Genomic DNA, 17,722 nt, shown 5'->3' with positions numbered 1-17,722 from the left:
AAAAGTTCAATGAGAGATTGCGATTTTCCTAACAGCTTGAAAGTCTAGACTCTTGGTGTCTGTCACTTTGCATTTTTCATGGTCATTGTGTAAAACTCATTTGCAGATGCACACACACTGATGGAATCGTGGAAGTATTAATTCCAGCAAGCTTTAATTTTGTTAGATTGATCTTTCATCAGTGGTGGATGGCTAAAGAGCATTTCTTTTTTAGCACAAAACCTTGCATTTTATCCTCTATCCACCTGCATTCCAGTTTAACCTGTGTGTGTTGATAAAGTGCATGTGTATTTAAATTGAGTCATTGTCATCAATGCAAACATGACTCATTTTGATGTGAAGAATGTAGAAAAGGTTTATTGTAGACGTTACCATCATTCACAAAAGTCAGCGCTGTTTGTCTGGCATAGTGGTGCTTTTAGTACAGAATTTTGTGATCATAGCAGAAGTACAATAACTGATCCAGAAATGTTTGACCCAGACTGTGAAAACCACTTAAATCACACTTAATTGTGATTTAATGTTTTCTGCATAAAATTATTGTACGTAATGTAAAGACCATTCTGTGAAAATATATCCTTGATATATTTCATACTGACTGAGTAAAGTCATGTCAAAGATTGAAATCAATGTGAAATCAAATTTTGATGCTCCTAATCTCATAATTGGATTATAAGACTTTAGTCTGGATTTTAAAGAAAGGGTCACATATACTGTATCCAGATGTGCCATGTAGTCAAGCTAAGCACAGTTTTAGCATGTTAAAGGTTTTGGGATGAGGCAACATTCATTCCAAAAGCAATTTAATTGAAGAAAAATGTTAATGTATTCCCATAAGTGCAAGATGAGTCATCTGTATTTTCCAGAAAAGCCTGCATATTGTCAAAGCATTTTTCTTCAAAAAGTGTGCAAATTTTTTGAAATACACCGTCATATTAATGGCCTCTGTACCTTAGCGTTTAATTATAATCGGGCAATAAATCTGTCTTAAAGGAGTCATTCATTATAAAATATTGGTTATTCAACATCAGTATATTAATAGCAATTGTAAAAGCTTTTCCTGCTCTGTCAGCAGAGTTTGAATTGCATTAAAGAAGATAGCTCTTGTATTATTTATGGACATTATTATTTTGCAATAGTGTGAGACCTGCAAACTATATATGGATCATAGATACTCTCTTGAAACCGAGGCAGTGATGATGAATAAATAAAACAAGAACATTTACATTTGATTTCTTGTTATAGCTGTGTTTATGTGATAATCTCTTTCAAGCCTTGTTACAAGTATAGTGAATACAAAGTCACTGTTGTTGTGTAGCTTTCTGTCCTAAAACTCAAAGAAAGCAGGTGGTAACATTTATAGGCCAAATCCTTACACATCAGGAGAGATTTTCCTCTGACTTTGAGCGTGTGTGTGCTGCAGATAAGCTGCATTCACGTCACTAATCACACACTTCAGCTGATAACATTGACAAGACCACACAATTCAAATTCAAGCAGGGCTGCGTGCACAGTCTTTGGTTTACCTGTGCACTGCTTTCATAACAGCTGGGATATAGACACTAACCATTTCAGTAACCTTTTTACTTAAACTTTTCAATTCAGTGTAACCAGGCAGTTAATGTGCTGAAATTGCGCGATGCCGTGAGCATTTAGCTTAAAGTAATAGCTTGGTTATTGACTAAATTGATTGACGTGAGTCAATCTATCTACGAGGAAAGATTGTCATACATGCTGCAGGTCACATCACTGCTCAATGCGATTTAAATTGAAATCAAATTTACGTCTGTCATTGTGTTCATATTGACAGCCTCAGTCAACATTATAGAAAGGAGCAAGGTAGACATTCGGCAAAATATCTTAATTTGTGTCCCTGAGATTAGGGATTTACCCCTTTAAAGGGATATGTTTTATCAAAAAAATTAAATACTGTCATTAACTCACCCTCAAGTATACATTTGTTTTGTTGAACACAAAGACAGATGTTTTGAAGAACAGGTGTAATAAGGTAGATCTGGGGCACTACTGAGCTTCATAGTAGGGAAAAAACACTGTGGAAGTGAATGGTGCCCCTCATTTGTTTGCTTACATTTAATTTATTCAGGTTTGGAACAACTTAAAACATAAAAAGCGTAAATGATGACAGACTCTTCATTTTTGGGTGAACTATCCCTTTAAGCTGAAATCTTTGGCTATGACTTGGCCATAAAATCAAAGACACAGAAATGATTACCATTATGATAATGCTTCTTTGTGCTGACCGAAAACATTTCTGGGACAGACTGCAATACACTTTCTGCAGTATTCATCATGTTTTAATCTCCGCATTGTGAGTAACTGTAGCTGTAGCATCTTTTACATAAATTCAACCTCGGAGTAGACTTAAATAAAAGCTTTTCATAATGCCAGCATGGACATTAAAATGACTGAAACGAATCTATAATGCCTCTCATATAGTATGTTGTTCACTGATGCGGTGAAACAGTCTTTGATAGATGAATGCTTTTCTTTTTCTAAATGTAAAATCAGAGCACCAATTATCCGATTCAAGATTTTACATTTCCTTTGGCGTGTAAATGTGTATTAGTACGTTAACGATATACAAAAGGTACAAACCCCAAAGTAAATGATGATGCGAGTTATCGTTTCCAACGTAAATCTCTTTTCTTGGACTACAACAAACACAAGGATTGAAGGCAACAGTTAACTTCCTGGGCCAGTTGACGTGGACATGATGTCATTATCATAATTCCTCCCGCTTTGATGTTTCTATGATCACAAATACAGACATGGTTTTTATGTTTTAGTATCCTTACATTACCAATCTGGTACTTCCTGCTCAAGCCGCGCTGGTAAAGTTGATTGATCAGCTTAATCATCTGCATTTTCTGGATCAGATTCGGCTCATATTGATAAGGTAGTAAAAACGATTATGAGTAATATTCAAAACATGGTAACTGTGCATTCAGACCGCCACTGGCTAGAGCGTCAAAGTGGCCGGAAGTCATTCATTTTCAATAAGAGCCGGCGGCGAACTCCGGCGAGCAGCGGCGCGGCGCGTCATGTACAGCGTGAGCGTCGAGGAGAGTTGAAATCAGCTCAACTTTATAGTAATGAGATATGACGCGGTTTGGCAGCAACCAATCGGAAGGCGGAAATGTTCACCGGCAACTGATCGGAAGGGCGGAAACCTCCGCCTGAGAGGAGTTCAGAGAATGCATTCGAGCGTCAGAGCGTCCACTACAACTTTTCTTTAGCGTCGTTGTCAGGGCAGCCAGAGCTTTTATTGACGCTCTCGCCGGTGGCGGTCTGAATGCACAGTAAGAAGCGTCACATTTCCAGCTGACTTCAGAGGTATCCGGCCAATCACAACGTCTGGTTAATCGGAGGACACAGAACGATGAGCTTTGTACAAAATCAATGCGTTTGAGGAAGGCAGGGATTAATGGAGCAACAATAATGTACAGTATGTGGAAAATAATGTGTTTTCTGAACCTTAAATCACGCGAACACATTGTATTATACCAAATAAACAAAATAACAATGTTTTAGCAATCTAATAGACGCTCTTTAAAAAAACAGCGTGACTGACAGGCTTTAGTGATGGCCTTTGACGGCTTTGGCTTTGTTTTAGGACAGGTACAAAGTTATGTGTTAGCTATTCTTCAGGATTTCTGGCAGAATTAACAAAATTACATTACATAATAATAAAGAGCCTTGCTATGTTTATGCTTCTCTAATGTTGTTACTAAGACTAACTCAGTGTCTTCTGAACAAAGGAAGCTGCCGTATATTATTTCCTTCAGTTAATGGTTTAACAGACAGTGTCTCTGCATGGACCTCCTGTAAACATCCTGGTTTTAAGCATGTCAAATTAGGACAATGAATAACAATGCTAATTTACAACAGTTTTATTATTTGCTTGAATGCTGAAACACACACACAGGATTGTGGGATATTATGAGGAGTAAGAGACACATCAGAATTTGCTTCAAACACCATACATTTATTTATATTTATGCATTTCTCAAATGCTTTTATCCAAAGTGATCCATATTTGTGTTCATTGGGCTATAGGAACAACTAAACAGATTATTTTAACCAGCATGACTGCTTGTGATTTTCCTAAGGATTGGGATGATTATGATTTACCTGAGAAGATACACAAGCACCTATAGCTTTTTAATTTAATAGTTATTAAATTCTCTCTCTATTTTATCTCTCTCTCGCTCGCTTTCTCTCTCTCACGATATACATTTTCCATCCTGTGCCCAGTCTGTTTCCTTACCCATCAACACAGCACATCCTGCCTGTGAGAGGCATGCAGAGATTTAGAAAATCAGGTTCAGTCTCCCCACCCCTCCCTTCCTCTCTGCAAGTGTATGCAGTGATACGTCACAGCAGAGGACTGGTGTGTATGTGCGCAGGCTGGTTACTGTGTGAGCCGGTGGGAAAACAGGAGCATCGCAGATAGAAGACTCATACAGACAACCTTAAAATCACCATGTTTACGTCTGTCCAGAGCCGTCCTGCTGTACCTGTTCTGCGGTTTGATGGACACGGAGCCCTGAAACCTCTCTACTGCTTTACTATGTGCTGAGTGATGGACGAGATTTAGAAAACAGGAACTATTGCATTAGTCTCTGGCGGGATTCTTCTCCTGTTTTTTTCTTCTTCTTTAAGTCTCGCTTCGTTCCAAGTACTGTTTTACTACCTCGTCTCTTTGAGAAAATGAAAGCAACAGAACAGGACTTTCATTAAGTCTCAGTCATCCAGTTGTTTAACTCTAAGTTCATTACCTGGAGCTGTTTGGATAAAACAGGAAACCATGTGGAGTCAATCTGGGTACTCAAACTACTACCAGTCTCAGCCTGCTCACCCCTTTTACCATGTACCTTACAGGTGGGTGGGTCTGTTATAAAACAATGCTAGAGCGTTTTGGGAAAGATAAAGAATTAAAATGATATGTTATTGTAATGTTCGTAATTCATCTTCCTGTAATACTGAACGTTCACAGATTACTGGCAGGGGATTCTGTTTGGCCATGGGCACTGAAACAGTTTGGCAGGGGTTTTGTTGTATAATACCAGACCACGTGCATCTGTGATATGGATTATAATGCGACGTGAGCGAATTAACCACTGGATGGGTGTTGTGACAGCGTGCAAATCCAACAGGTCCTGTTAAACTGGCAAGATGAGTGAGTTCGGTGGAACTTAACACCTGTCACCAAATAGGTGTCATAAATACTACTACATTTTTGACCCCATTTTGCTCTCTGTGTATAATATATTACAACCTTCCAGCGTAACTCCATATTTCAAAGTCCTCCGGATTGAAGGTTTGGTATTCTTTGAATACCAGCAGCAACATTCCAATCTCAGAGCCAAATGCTTTTGCTAATACGTTGACTCTTCTTTAGAAGTCTTTTAACAGCTTAAAATAAGTATTGTTATTGTATTACTAGGCTATTTATATACTCATGCATGCTTTTGGCTCAGATTTGTAATGATTCAGTGGAAAGGCTAGTCATTGTCACAAGTTCATTTTTATTTCAGTGTGCTTCGAGGGAGAGAGCAGGGGTTGCTTTAGTGCAACCTATTTTGTTTTACTGCTGCAATGTGATAATTATACCAAAACAATGATTGTGAGCTTCTCCTATAATAACACACATCTGTGGCTTCTACCTGCCCATGTTTACCTTTTGCTTTCCCACCTAGAGAAGTTAGTGTAATTATAGTACATTTAACTGGAGAAAATAACTAGTTTTTAGGTTCTTACTCAGCTTCCAAATGCATGTACAAGCAGGCCTGTCTCATAATTATTGTTTAACTGTCAAATAACAATGAAGCAAGAGATGGTGCTTTTAAAACCTTTTCTTTATCAGTTTGGTTTCTTGACAGCTGCTGTCTAAACAAACACACAGGCATTCGGTTTATTTAAAGGTGCTGTATAATAGAAACTGCATTTACCTATGCATATATGAATAATAAGAGTACATAATGACATAATGACTATTGTTCTTCCTTCTTATGTAAACTTTGTGCGTGCAAAACACAACTGGACAGGCCAATCTCAACATAAAACAGACTGTGACGTTACAGTCGTAATGTATGCCCCAAACATCAGGTTACACATTAAATACTTATAGTTGTTACAATGCTAAAAACAAAGTTGTAACAGTGCTGAGTTAGCGCTATATGCTAATTAATGCTATATGCTAGAGTTTAGGCTAGATGTTCTACTATTGACATTACAGTCACGTATTGCAGTTCTATGCAGGAAAAACACAAAAAATTACTTGCCACTTAAAAATTTCGATTCCAATCATTTACGCATTTGGCAGACACTTTTATCCAAAGCAACTTACAGTGCATTACAAAGCATACAACATTTTATAATCATGTGTGTGTACCCTGGGATCGAACCAATTACCTTTTGCTCTGCTAATGGAATGCTCTTCCAGTGGCGATGTAAGATGGATAATGTATAGTTAGCAGGTCATAATTGCAGATAAACCCCAAAAAGAGGGGTAAAGGATCTGAGAAGTAAGACCCTGATTACACTGCTGGTTTACAGTATTTTGGCATGGTACCGGATGGTATCCTAGTCCCAGACTAAAGCCTGGTATACACTGTGCGATTTTAAAAAGTCCTATAGGATTGTTGCTTGCCACACTGTGCGATTAAGATCGTAGTTAAGTCCATGTCACACTGTATGATCTCAGTTTCCATCAATGTCAGACTGTACGAGTTTAAAGACTTTTAAAAATCGGACGCACACAAACAAACGCGTCCGCAGTTTTACGTCATCAATCGACGACGGCTGGGCAAACACACGCTAAAGCGAAGGCTAGCAAACCGAAACAACATCTATCATTCATTTTATTCATGACTTGTCTCAAGCATAAAAGAAGAAAAAACGAAGGAGACGAGTACCTGGCATTTGTATTTCCAGCGCGATTTCTTTTCAGACTGCTTCATTTTTATCGTATACTGTGGCGATGACACATTGTACAAACACTCTTTATGTTTCCATAACTCCACAAGTTTCTCTTTCTGCAGTACAGTCTATCTGGCTCTTTTTTGACATTTGTCTGTGTTGATTTGTTGTTGTCGCCGCACTAATTGCGTCATCTGGTTCTGTGCTTCTATTGGGTCTTGATTTGCCGGTTGTCGTTGGGAGAAGTCACATAGCAGGATTGTCTCACAAAATTTCTGACACTGCCAGAATTTTGTCGGAGGATAATTTTGATCGCAACGGTCATTAACTGGCTGTCTGTGAACACGTCAAACTAGCAATCAAAGATGGCAGATTTTAGCCTAGGATTCCAGAAATCTTTTAGGATTTCAAAATTTTTCTCATATAGCTAAATCGTGGCTAAAATCTCACAGTGTGCAATGGGCTTAAAATGCAAGTTTGAGCTGCTTTAATTTAAAAATATCTTGCAATGACATCTTAACAACATATATCAGTGCCATTGTGCACACCTGTATTGTTTTTTGTAAGGTATGTTTGTAAAGACTAAATGTCTTAAAGGTCCCGTTGTTCCTGTGTTTTTGAAGCTTTGATTGTGTTTACAGTGCGCAATATAACGTGTTCATGTTTCACGGGTAAAAAAAGCACTATTTTTCAAACAACTTACTGCTGTGTTTCCTGTCCTAAAAACGGGCTGAAGTCCCTCCTTCAGAAATACGTAATGATTTTTGATTGTGTAGCTTGTTTAGTGTGTTGTAGTTCGACAGCAGCTTTGCTTAGTCTTAGCCTTTTGAGCCAAAGCTGGCGACTGACGTATTCCTGTGGGCGGAGTTTAGTCAAACACTCTTGCTTTGACGTCATTAAAGCAGGAAGTAGAGGGCTGTAGTCCAAACCGGCCGTTCGCTGTAGGCTTTGAAAGGGGAATTCTGTTAAAGAAAATATATCACCTGGCAGTGAACTTTGAGCTTTATCATTTTGCAGGTATTATTTATGCTATTACAGCAACATTATACACTAACTAAAGTAAAAAAAAATGGGATCAGAAAAAACGTGATCTTTATAACTAAGGCCTAGTCCTGGATCAATCTGAACCCTGCCGGGAAACCACCTCATAATGTTTTTTTCATGTAGGCACAAATGTAGCGATGTAAGCTGTCGAGCATCTCTTAATGGCTCAGCAAGATTAGACATGACTAAAAATCAATGTTTTAACTGTTGGTAGTTTTTTACACAAATGTAATGATGATAATGATTGGGAAACCCTTGCATGCAAAAACAGAGTTTATTTCAACTTAACCAAGCAAACCTGCAACTGTCTTAGCAGCTAGTAATCTTCATGCAAGATAAACTTGTTATTGCTGTGACCTTGCTGTATACATGTAGAGACCAGCTGGGCCTAACCAGACAAACCCAGACCCCATAGATCATTATCTGTTTCACAGCATCGCATGACATGTAAGAAAAACATCAATGACAATCAATCAATCAATCAATCAATCAATCAATCAATAATCAGTTAAGTTAACTTTTAGTCTCTTTGGTTTTCATCAGGCAGCTGTACTCCGATGTAATCTCTTCAGTACATGCAGTTTAACCTCATAAATGCAGCTTTTCATAATAAAAGCCTTTGGCTCTGTGACAGACTTACTGCATTTTATTATCTGTGCCATTTACAAGCCCATCTGCTACTCATGTGCCGGCACGAACCAATCACGGTCCAGTACGGGTCCCAGAGGGTCTAACACTGACAGTTCACTACCCCAAAAGAGGGCTAAAAAAGTCCTACACTCATCTGAGGTCTGAATCCTGGCTTTTAATTTATGTACTGACGCGGCTTGATTTAGCCAGTGATGTCAGAAGATTGAGAGGATCAGACAGATGATCCAGATGTGTGATTTTTGTACAAGCTTCAAGCTTCCTCATTCCTGTCTCTCTCTGTATGATGAGTTAACAGGATTAAAAAATAAACAGGAATATTTCATTTCTGTGAGAGGACATACATATTGCAGCTGTTTAAAAAAATGTGGAGCTACTGTTTTGAGAGATGCTTGGGAGTGAACCATGTGAGGTATGTTTGATTTACTACAGTATGTCAAAAAGTATCTATACTTTTACAGAGAAAGATATCTGTTAGTTTATGTAAAGTGTATGGCTAACCTTGAATAGTCTTTAATAAACATAGTTGGTTTACCAGTGTGGTTATGGCATCTTCCAGCGGTGGTTAAGTGTATTATGCTCCTTGAACCCAGTCATACAATGCCAAAGAGGTGGACAGTTGGACCAAATTGATCATGTTTTTTAGTTTTATAATGTCTAATTTTAAAAACAGTGTTATACTGGAGAGCAACAGAGGTGACAGCTTAAAACTCTTGAAGTCTGTGACTCTCATTTCAACAACATCTGACATCATTTTCTAAATCTCTCACGCCTTTCTCTAAACCTCCGTCTGACATTTAAATGTCGCCATTCAGCGAGGGACTCGGGCTGCAGTCTGCTTTTTGCTTACATGCCCTGCCTGTCACACAGCGTGTGTGTGCATTGGTCTGTGAGGCCTTTATTAATTCATAGCAGCCCTTTATGAAAGTCTCTAATCGCTCCTGAGGAATATCTTGCTTTTTAAGTAGGAGATTAGGATAGTTACTGTCTATCTTAGCTTTTATGATAAAAAGAATCATGGCTAGTAGATCAATTCCTCTTTAAATGGTTCTGAATGATTGAAGATTGACACTGATGTGAATGAAGCTATGCAGAATAATGAAATTAGCATCATCTGTCTTTGTAGGATGAGAGAGGTCTAAAAATAACACTACTGTGAGCTTTGCATTTCTGTGAAAGTATGTGTGTTGTGTATCTGCACCAGGTGTTTGGGTTTATGTGCTGATACAATATATTTGTATTTTTCCCCCTACAAGACATTGCACAACTACAAATGTAATTTACATCAGATGATACAAACGGACTCTGTTAACTTGTATAGCAAACAAGTGATTCTTACTGTGAGAAGGACAGTGGATTTGCATGAAAACATGAGGGGAGGGGGAGACATTGTCGTAAATGTCTTGAATAATTTCAGATGTCGTGGTGGGTGGCAGACATTCCAAAGTTTGAATATTTGAGAATAATGTTGCTTTTTTTGTTAAATACACTCTTAAAAATAATTCAGGGGATTTGTTGCCACTATTTAATTTAAAGTATTGGTGCAAAGATTTTTAAAAGATTTAAAGTTCCAAACTTTTTTTTATTGAGTTGTCCAGACATAATAATGTTGATAGTTACATCAAGTTAATATTCTGTGTAAATTCAAATTAATTATCTGTGTTAGTTTGTTTAAAACTTATTTAAGTTGTAGTAACTCAATGCATTTAGCTTGATAAGTTCAGGTTCCCAGCATGCTTTGCAAGGGACTTTATAGTGAGAGTAAATGTAGAAATATGGTGTTATTTTATGCATTTCCAATCAAGATGAAAACATGAGAAGACTTTTAATGATTATGGTTCCGTACTTTTGGTATTTAAAAGATTTTCTGTTATGTTGTTGATTTTTAAGAGGTTACCATTGAGCTGAAGAATAGAGCATTTGCTCAAGTTGAGAACAGACTCACCGAGCATTATCTTGCTGTTTTAATCAGATGGCATTTTGATAAAAATGCTAAAACTGGTTGTCTTCTGCAACCTGACAAGTGTTGTTAAATAAAAAGTTTGAATCATTTTAGTAGTTTTGTGTAACTCAGTGTTCACGATTAAATCAAATTTAAAGTGCAAAAAAAACAACTTAATTGATATTATATTAATTTATATAAAGTATTCAACGCAATTTTTTTAAGTACATCCAACTTATTATAGTTTGTTGGCCGGAATTAATTTCAGAAGTAGTTGTCTAAACTCAAAATAATTAATGCAAACTGTTGCGTTAATTTTTTTGTTGAGTCCAAGCAATATTTTTTAGAGTGACAGTGAAGCCGTAGGAGGGCCTTGTTTGGAAATGTTATGTGCTGGCGCCTCACAAACGTTGGTGGAAAATAACTTGAGGCATCTGATGGGGAAGCTACATTTTTAGATGTTTTTGTTTTTATGTGGTTGGTTTCTTTTGTTTTTGGCACAATATTGTGCAACATTAGTTAAGCAATTTCAGATTGTAATTTCATGGTTATTTACATGAAAAATACCATGGCAATATGATAGTATTATTTAGTTATTGGAGACTGTAGTGGAAATGACACTGAGCTAAATGCCACAAAAATCCCTTGGGATTTGCTGGATCTGGTTAGATTTGTGTGGGATTTCATTCCTGATTTGTAGGAAGGAACAGGCAGTCTGATAGTACTTGTTTTTGGCTATTTTTTAATTATAAACGCTCTCTGTTTCCTGTGGTGTTATGAAGTCTGGTTTAATTAGCTGAATAATTCTCATTTTGCAGGCACGCAGCCTAAATAACAGGTTTTGGACTGAAACCTACGCAGATCCTTCAAATCTGACTGAGCGAATGCTGTTTTTAAGGGAATTATAAGATATTTTTTATGGTTGGGAAATGGGAAATCAGAGCAAAATATGTCTAAATCAACTGCACAGTGCTTGTATAATTTCATTATTGTCATTAAACTGATGATCTTGTTTGTTAGCTATCCAGTCTAATTTAGCTTTTACTGAAATGTAATTGAACAGAACTGGTAATGTAATCAACCTGCTATTTTGCATATAAATAACAAGAATCGTGTCTCTCTTATTAAAATACAATACTCATTTATACCTTGCGGATTGTCCTTTCTTTTTGACCTATGACATCATTATTTTCAAAACAAATGCTAACAAATGACCTTCGTTCTCAGATTAGCCTGTACTCTTATTTTTGTGAATCACCAAGTACACAAAAACATTCAGTGACAACCTTACAATAAGGTTGAATTTTTGTTTATATTAGTAAATGCATTAGCTAACATGATAAACTTACAATGAGCAATATAGTTCAGTTTCAGCATATATTAATATTTGTTAGTTAACGCCAGTTGTTTATGTTCATTGTGCATAAAGTAAACTTGATTTAAAAATGTATTAATGCATGATGAAAATAACACGAGTAATAAATGTTGTGTTTTTCATTGTCAGTTCATGTTGGCTAATCCATTAACTGCTGTTAAAGTACATGTAAACTCTGTATATATTAAATTTGTTCTTAGTTTGTCACATCACAAAAACATGTTATTAACCAATTAGCCAAATTTGAATAATGAAAAACCAAGTAAATAAAATAAGTTATCAGAATTTAAATAACAGAATTTAGGAAAAACAGGCAGGATTCTTTTCTCTCCAACACTGGGGACATGTCCTCTATCTGCTGTGAAACCACGCACACTCTCTGAAAAGCTAGCAATTTCTTTTAAAGGTGGTGTGTGTTAATTTTAGCGGCATCTAGTGGTGAGATAGCGAATTGCAACCAACAGCTCACCCCCAATTTCAAAACGCATATGGTAGCCACCATAGGACTAACATGCAATCGTCTAAGACAACATAGGGGATGAAATGCACTCTGTAGAGCAGTTTATTCGTTTAGGGCTACTTTAAAAACATGACAGTGACTTACATATAAAAGAACAATATGTAGGATTGTGGCCAAAACTGGTATTGCAATCACACAGCTGGTGGCCAATACACAAAATGACAACATAAACATCAGTTGAGTGCTGCAACTCCACTTTTTAAATGACAATATCCTGGCTAGACCACCATTGTCAGTGATATAAGTATTTGAAATGAAAATGATTTCTTAATGTCTAGTGACATATCAGGCCCATTTTATGATTAACTGATATAAATTTCTCACATACTGTTCCTTTAAGGGGACCGCCGGTGTATGTAGATAAAAACAGCCCATTCTAAGGTAATAAAATCAATATATATATCATTATGTAAGGTCTTTATACACCACTGATAATATAGTTATGTATATGATATTGCATTTGTGAACAGATCCTTTTTAAAGTTGCACAATGCACCTTTAAACTTATTACTGCTACAACCTCAATTGATCCTTACAATTGTGTTAGGGACAGGGCCAAGGGCTGTGGCTCCAGTGTGTCATCGAGCCATGATTTTAGGCCCGCCCAATAAATCCTGAACTTAGAAATGGTGACAAACTGTGTAACGGTCTAACTCCACAATTCAGTACTACATCATCTTTGTATTTTGTTTTAGCAATGCATTTCTAACATGCATAATGTATTTAGAAAAAAATGATCTGAATTGACTTTACACAGACTTTAACAAATACAACCTTATTGTAAAGTTACAGTACCTCTTCAGGTTAAATTATCTGCATTTCCTTTCTTTTGCCTGCCAGTGTGTGTGCTACTTTACAGTGTGTAGGCATAAGTGTGGTGACTCATACTATACAAGCATCATATTGAATGAAGAGCGAACAATGGACAGAACAAATGGTCATATGGAAGGTTCGGATCAAAGAGCCATATTACCTGTTTCCTGCTTCTTTTACCTCCTGTGTGTGCACCATGACAGAGGCACACTGAGCCATGTCATGTCCTTCTCTATGACAAAACAACATCTCTAACAGAGAGGAAAAGCCACATTGCCTGCTATCAGGCAGCTGGAGGCTATTTTAAGCCAAGATCCATGTTTGGCCTCGATGGACTTCCGCCTCTGCTTTTCCTTCAGACACCAAATATCAGTTTCTGCAACTGGCGGCATCAATAAAGCCCAGAGGAATGTGAAAAAAACAGCAAGAGAACTAGACGTGGATGTGGTATGTTTTGTTGAGTTCACACCTTCTGGGGTCCTTATCGGGTTTTTAACAATTGTGTAGTCACAACTAGCGACTGTTTGGCTGAGATAAATGCTAATTGGTTTTAAAGTTTGTTTTGCTTGTTATTGGAATACACATAAAGACCTTTGATGTTTCTGTTTTTCTGTAAACTCTGGAAAATCAAACAGGTGCACAATGTCATCTTGCAGAATGGCCTCGTTTTTTAGTCGCAGATAAAAGCGTCTGCTAAATGATTGAATGCAAATGTGAAGAAATGTCATAAATGTTAATGTGATGAATAGTTTAGATGCAGTTTGTGGCATCTAATGTGCTATAAAGACGAACATTAGGATAGTTTAGTTTAACATAATCCATGCTTGATGGTTTTGAATAGTATTATGTACATTGAAAATGTTATTTAAAGGTGTAGTATGTAAATTTTATAAGGATCTCTTGACAGAAATGCAATATAAAATACATAACTATATTATCAGTGCTGTATAAAGACCTTTCATAATGACGTGTTATGTTTTTATTACCTTAGAATAAGACGTTTTAATCTACATACACAGAGGGTCCCCTTTAATTGAAGTCGCCATTTTGTTTCTACAAAAGCCCTTAACAGACAAACTTTTTTTTACTAAGTTGTCTCCAACGATGACATGGTTGTCCCGTGGTGGCTACCGTAGCTTCTCTATGCGTGTCGGTGAACGGTGGACTGAAACGTTTATTGCAATTTGCAACCTCACCACTAGATGTACAAAAATGTACACACTGCACCTTTAATCTCACATTTTAGCAGTGATTTTAAGTTTATTATAGGAACACATAGAAACCACATATAATGATGTAGTCATACTCACTATAGACCTGTTGTTTCAGGATTAGTAGTATTAATATTTGTGACTCCATCAGTTAAGCAACAATAATGTTACAAATCATCCAAAAATTTAAATTAGGTCAATATTTTCTCACCCTCTATTTGTTTCAAACTTATATAATTGTTTTTATTGTAGAACAGACGTCAACAACAAAATGATTTTTACACTGCTTTTCAATTAAGTTAAAGTGAATGAAAACCATAAAATTGCAACAATTGGACTGAATCCAAGTAATAGCTTCATGTGAGGCATAGATTTAAATAGCTGATAAGTTAATATTCACAGAAATCTTCGCTCTCAGTTTCAAATTTCATTTGTTTGCCTATATTTAAATGTGGCATGTTATGACTGGCCAATGTTTTTTTTAATTTGATAACGTCCACTGTGGTGAAACATGTCTGTGCGGTTTGTCCGGTTGGACAACATAAGTACAGCGTTTGTAAGTTGCTTTGCATGTGATTTGAGTAGTATGAAAGCATTTCTGTTTACACTTAACCGCTCTTCTCTTACAGTTCAATGCTCCCATAATCCTGTCAGACTTGTAGAAATTTGATAATGATTACAGTGAGAGGCAGAAAGGGATATTCCCACCCAAAAAAGTGCCAGGGCCTTCCTTCATCGTTTCTGCTTACACCCCAAGCCAAATATATTCACACCTATACTGTAGTACATTGCAGATTATGTATATTTGCACAAGGCAATGTTAACAATCTGTTTTGTGAATGTTCAAAGAAAACCGATCTGCTGTACAATATAATAAGCTTTTAATGATTAAAGAGTTACAAAAAATCTTTGCAAATATGCAGAACAGCTTGGAAAAGATGCTGTGTGTCTGTTAAGCCTGCATTCAGATTACAAGATTTCTCAAAAGATATAAAATTTAGCTCCTGGATGTTTTGACAAAGAATGAACTTTATTATTTCGGTACCTTTCAAGGTTTTTGCTCATTTCAGTGAGATGACATGTTGGTTAATCTGTTTTTCCCAGACGTCTGAGCTTTTGAATTGCCTTATTTTTTATGGTTTTCTGAGGTAATGAAGGCTTGTGAGTCACATCAGTAACACAGACAGAGGCACTGTTATGCATATCTGCAGGATAGAAAGTTAATTTAAAAGATTTTAAACCCTAATTCTATTTTTTTGATATCGTTATTGTGCTAAAACACTCCAGACTAAAATAATATCTTACCCAAGAAAAACATCTCTGTTAAAAAACAATTCAAGCACCCCCTGGATTTGTGTACATAATTAAAGGGTCAACAGTAGGACTTTTCTGCAGTATTTAGACTTTCTGTAAAACATAGGAACAACGATGAAGAGCCACGATCACAGAAATCGTGATGATTGTTTCATAATGGCAATCTTTCGTCTTGGACAGCAAAAAATTGTGCAGTGTATCCCGGGCTTAAGGATTATAAGGAACACCATACTAATACTGTGTTTGACCCCCTTTTGCCTTCCGAACTGCCTTAATTCTACGTAGCATTGATTCAACAAGGCGCTGAAAGCATTTTTTTGAAATGTTGGCCCATATTGATAGGATAGCATCTTGCAGTTGATGGAGATTTGTGGGATGCACATCCAGGGCATGAAGCTCCCGTTTCACAACATCCCAAAGATGCTCTATTGGGTTGAGATCTGGTGACTGTGGGGGGCATTTTAGTACAGTGAACTCATTGTCATGTTCAAGAAACCAATTTGAAATGATTCGAGCTTATTCTGCTAAAAGTAGCCATCAGAGGATGGGTACATGGTGGTCATAAAGGGATGGACATGGTCAGAAACTATTCTCAGGTAGGCCGTGCAATTTAAATCCATGTTCTCATTCGTTTTATGCCAAATTCTGACTCTACCATCTGAATGTCTCAACAGAAATTGAGACTCATCAGACCAGGCCACATTTTCCCAGTTTTTAACTATCCAATTTTGGTGAAGCCTCTTTTTCCTATTTGTAGTGGAGATGAGTGGTACCCGGTGGGGTCTCCTGCTGTTGTGGCCCATCTGCCTCAAGGTTGTGGGTGTTGTGGCTTCACAAATGCTTTGCTACATACCTTGGTTGTAATGAGTGGTTATTTCAGTCAAAGTTGCTCTTCTATCAGCTTGAGTCAGTCGGCCCATTCTCCTCTGACCTCTAACATCAACAAGGCATTTTTGCTCACAGGATTGCTGCATACTGGATCTTTTTCCCTTTTTACACCATTCTTTGTAAACCCTAGAAATTGTTGTGTGTGAAAATCCCAGTATCTGAGCAGATTGTGAAATACTTGACCAGGACCACACCCCTAAATGCATTGAAGCAACTGCCATATGATTGGTTGATTAGATAATTGCATTAATGAGAAATTGAACAGGTGTTCCTAATCATCCTTTAGGTGAGTGTATATATATGTCTCAGTTCACTGTTAGTTATAGCTATAATATATCACACTTTGGCTAGCATAAGATTCAAAGCATTTTCTATGGCTTGTTGTACTTTTCCAATCCTAAATTTTTGTATCTGAGGTTATGTTACATTAATGAAATGAGACCCGTACTGATGGTATAAGTAACAGCATGTGAAAGTCACATTTTAATCCAGCTGTGTTTTCCATGCCTGCTTCATCTTCTGTCCGATCCCTCCTGCGTTTTGCACCGGCTCTTGGCTGTCACAATCCATTTTGGAGATAAGCAGCCCTCAAAGACTCATCTCACGCTGCCAAAAATCTCTTAGCTGCATGATGGATTACATCAAACTGCCATCTATATTTATCTGTCGGTGAGCTCATTTTGTGACAAGGGCTTGTTGTTGGGCCTGATGTTAACTGATGGACAGTAAACAGCCTGTAATTGAGATTAAGGGCTTTGGGTCAGTCCATGCAGAATCTCCGGTCATGTAAAATCAGATTTGTATGAGGTGTTGTTGCTTGCATATATTTGGTCTTGAGTTTATATGATGCCAGAGAGTGCTAAACAGATTGGCTGTTATCTTAGAGATTAAGATAGAGTCAGGTTATTGGCATGATGGTTGAAGTGGCTTTTCCATGTCATCTCAAGAGTTGGTGTCTATCTGATAAGCAGCCATTTTAAAGTTTGAGATTGTGTCAGTCATCTAACATACTCTTAAGTAAAACC

General features: G+C 37.1%; 1 protein-coding gene across 10 annotated transcripts in view; it reads left to right on the top strand.

Annotated features, from left to right (window-relative positions):
* plekha7a (pleckstrin homology domain containing, family A member 7a) overlaps nucleotides 1-17,722 on the top strand; it is a 74,165-nt gene that overhangs the window by 9,375 nt on the left and 47,068 nt on the right. The window contains exon 1 of one of the 10 annotated variants that reach the window (XM_065283088.2): nucleotides 4,420-4,902. The exons of 8 other annotated variants lie outside the window; for them this stretch is intronic. In XM_065283088.2, the coding sequence (XP_065139160.1) occupies nucleotides 4,829-4,902 (74 nt within the window). In that variant the 5' untranslated portion in view covers nucleotides 4,420-4,828. Of the gene's footprint in view, nucleotides 1-4,419; nucleotides 4,903-13,706; nucleotides 13,732-17,722 lie in introns of those variants that run through there. One more of the 10 variants, XM_073815737.1, reaches the window with a different exon arrangement.

This window comes from Paramisgurnus dabryanus, chromosome 9 (genome assembly GCF_030506205.2).
Source record: "Paramisgurnus dabryanus chromosome 9, PD_genome_1.1, whole genome shotgun sequence".
Classification (NCBI taxonomy): domain Eukaryota; kingdom Metazoa; phylum Chordata; class Actinopteri; order Cypriniformes; family Cobitidae; genus Paramisgurnus; species Paramisgurnus dabryanus.
Note: the sequence above shows the minus strand (reverse complement) of the source record. Positions and strands in the feature narration are given on the sequence as shown.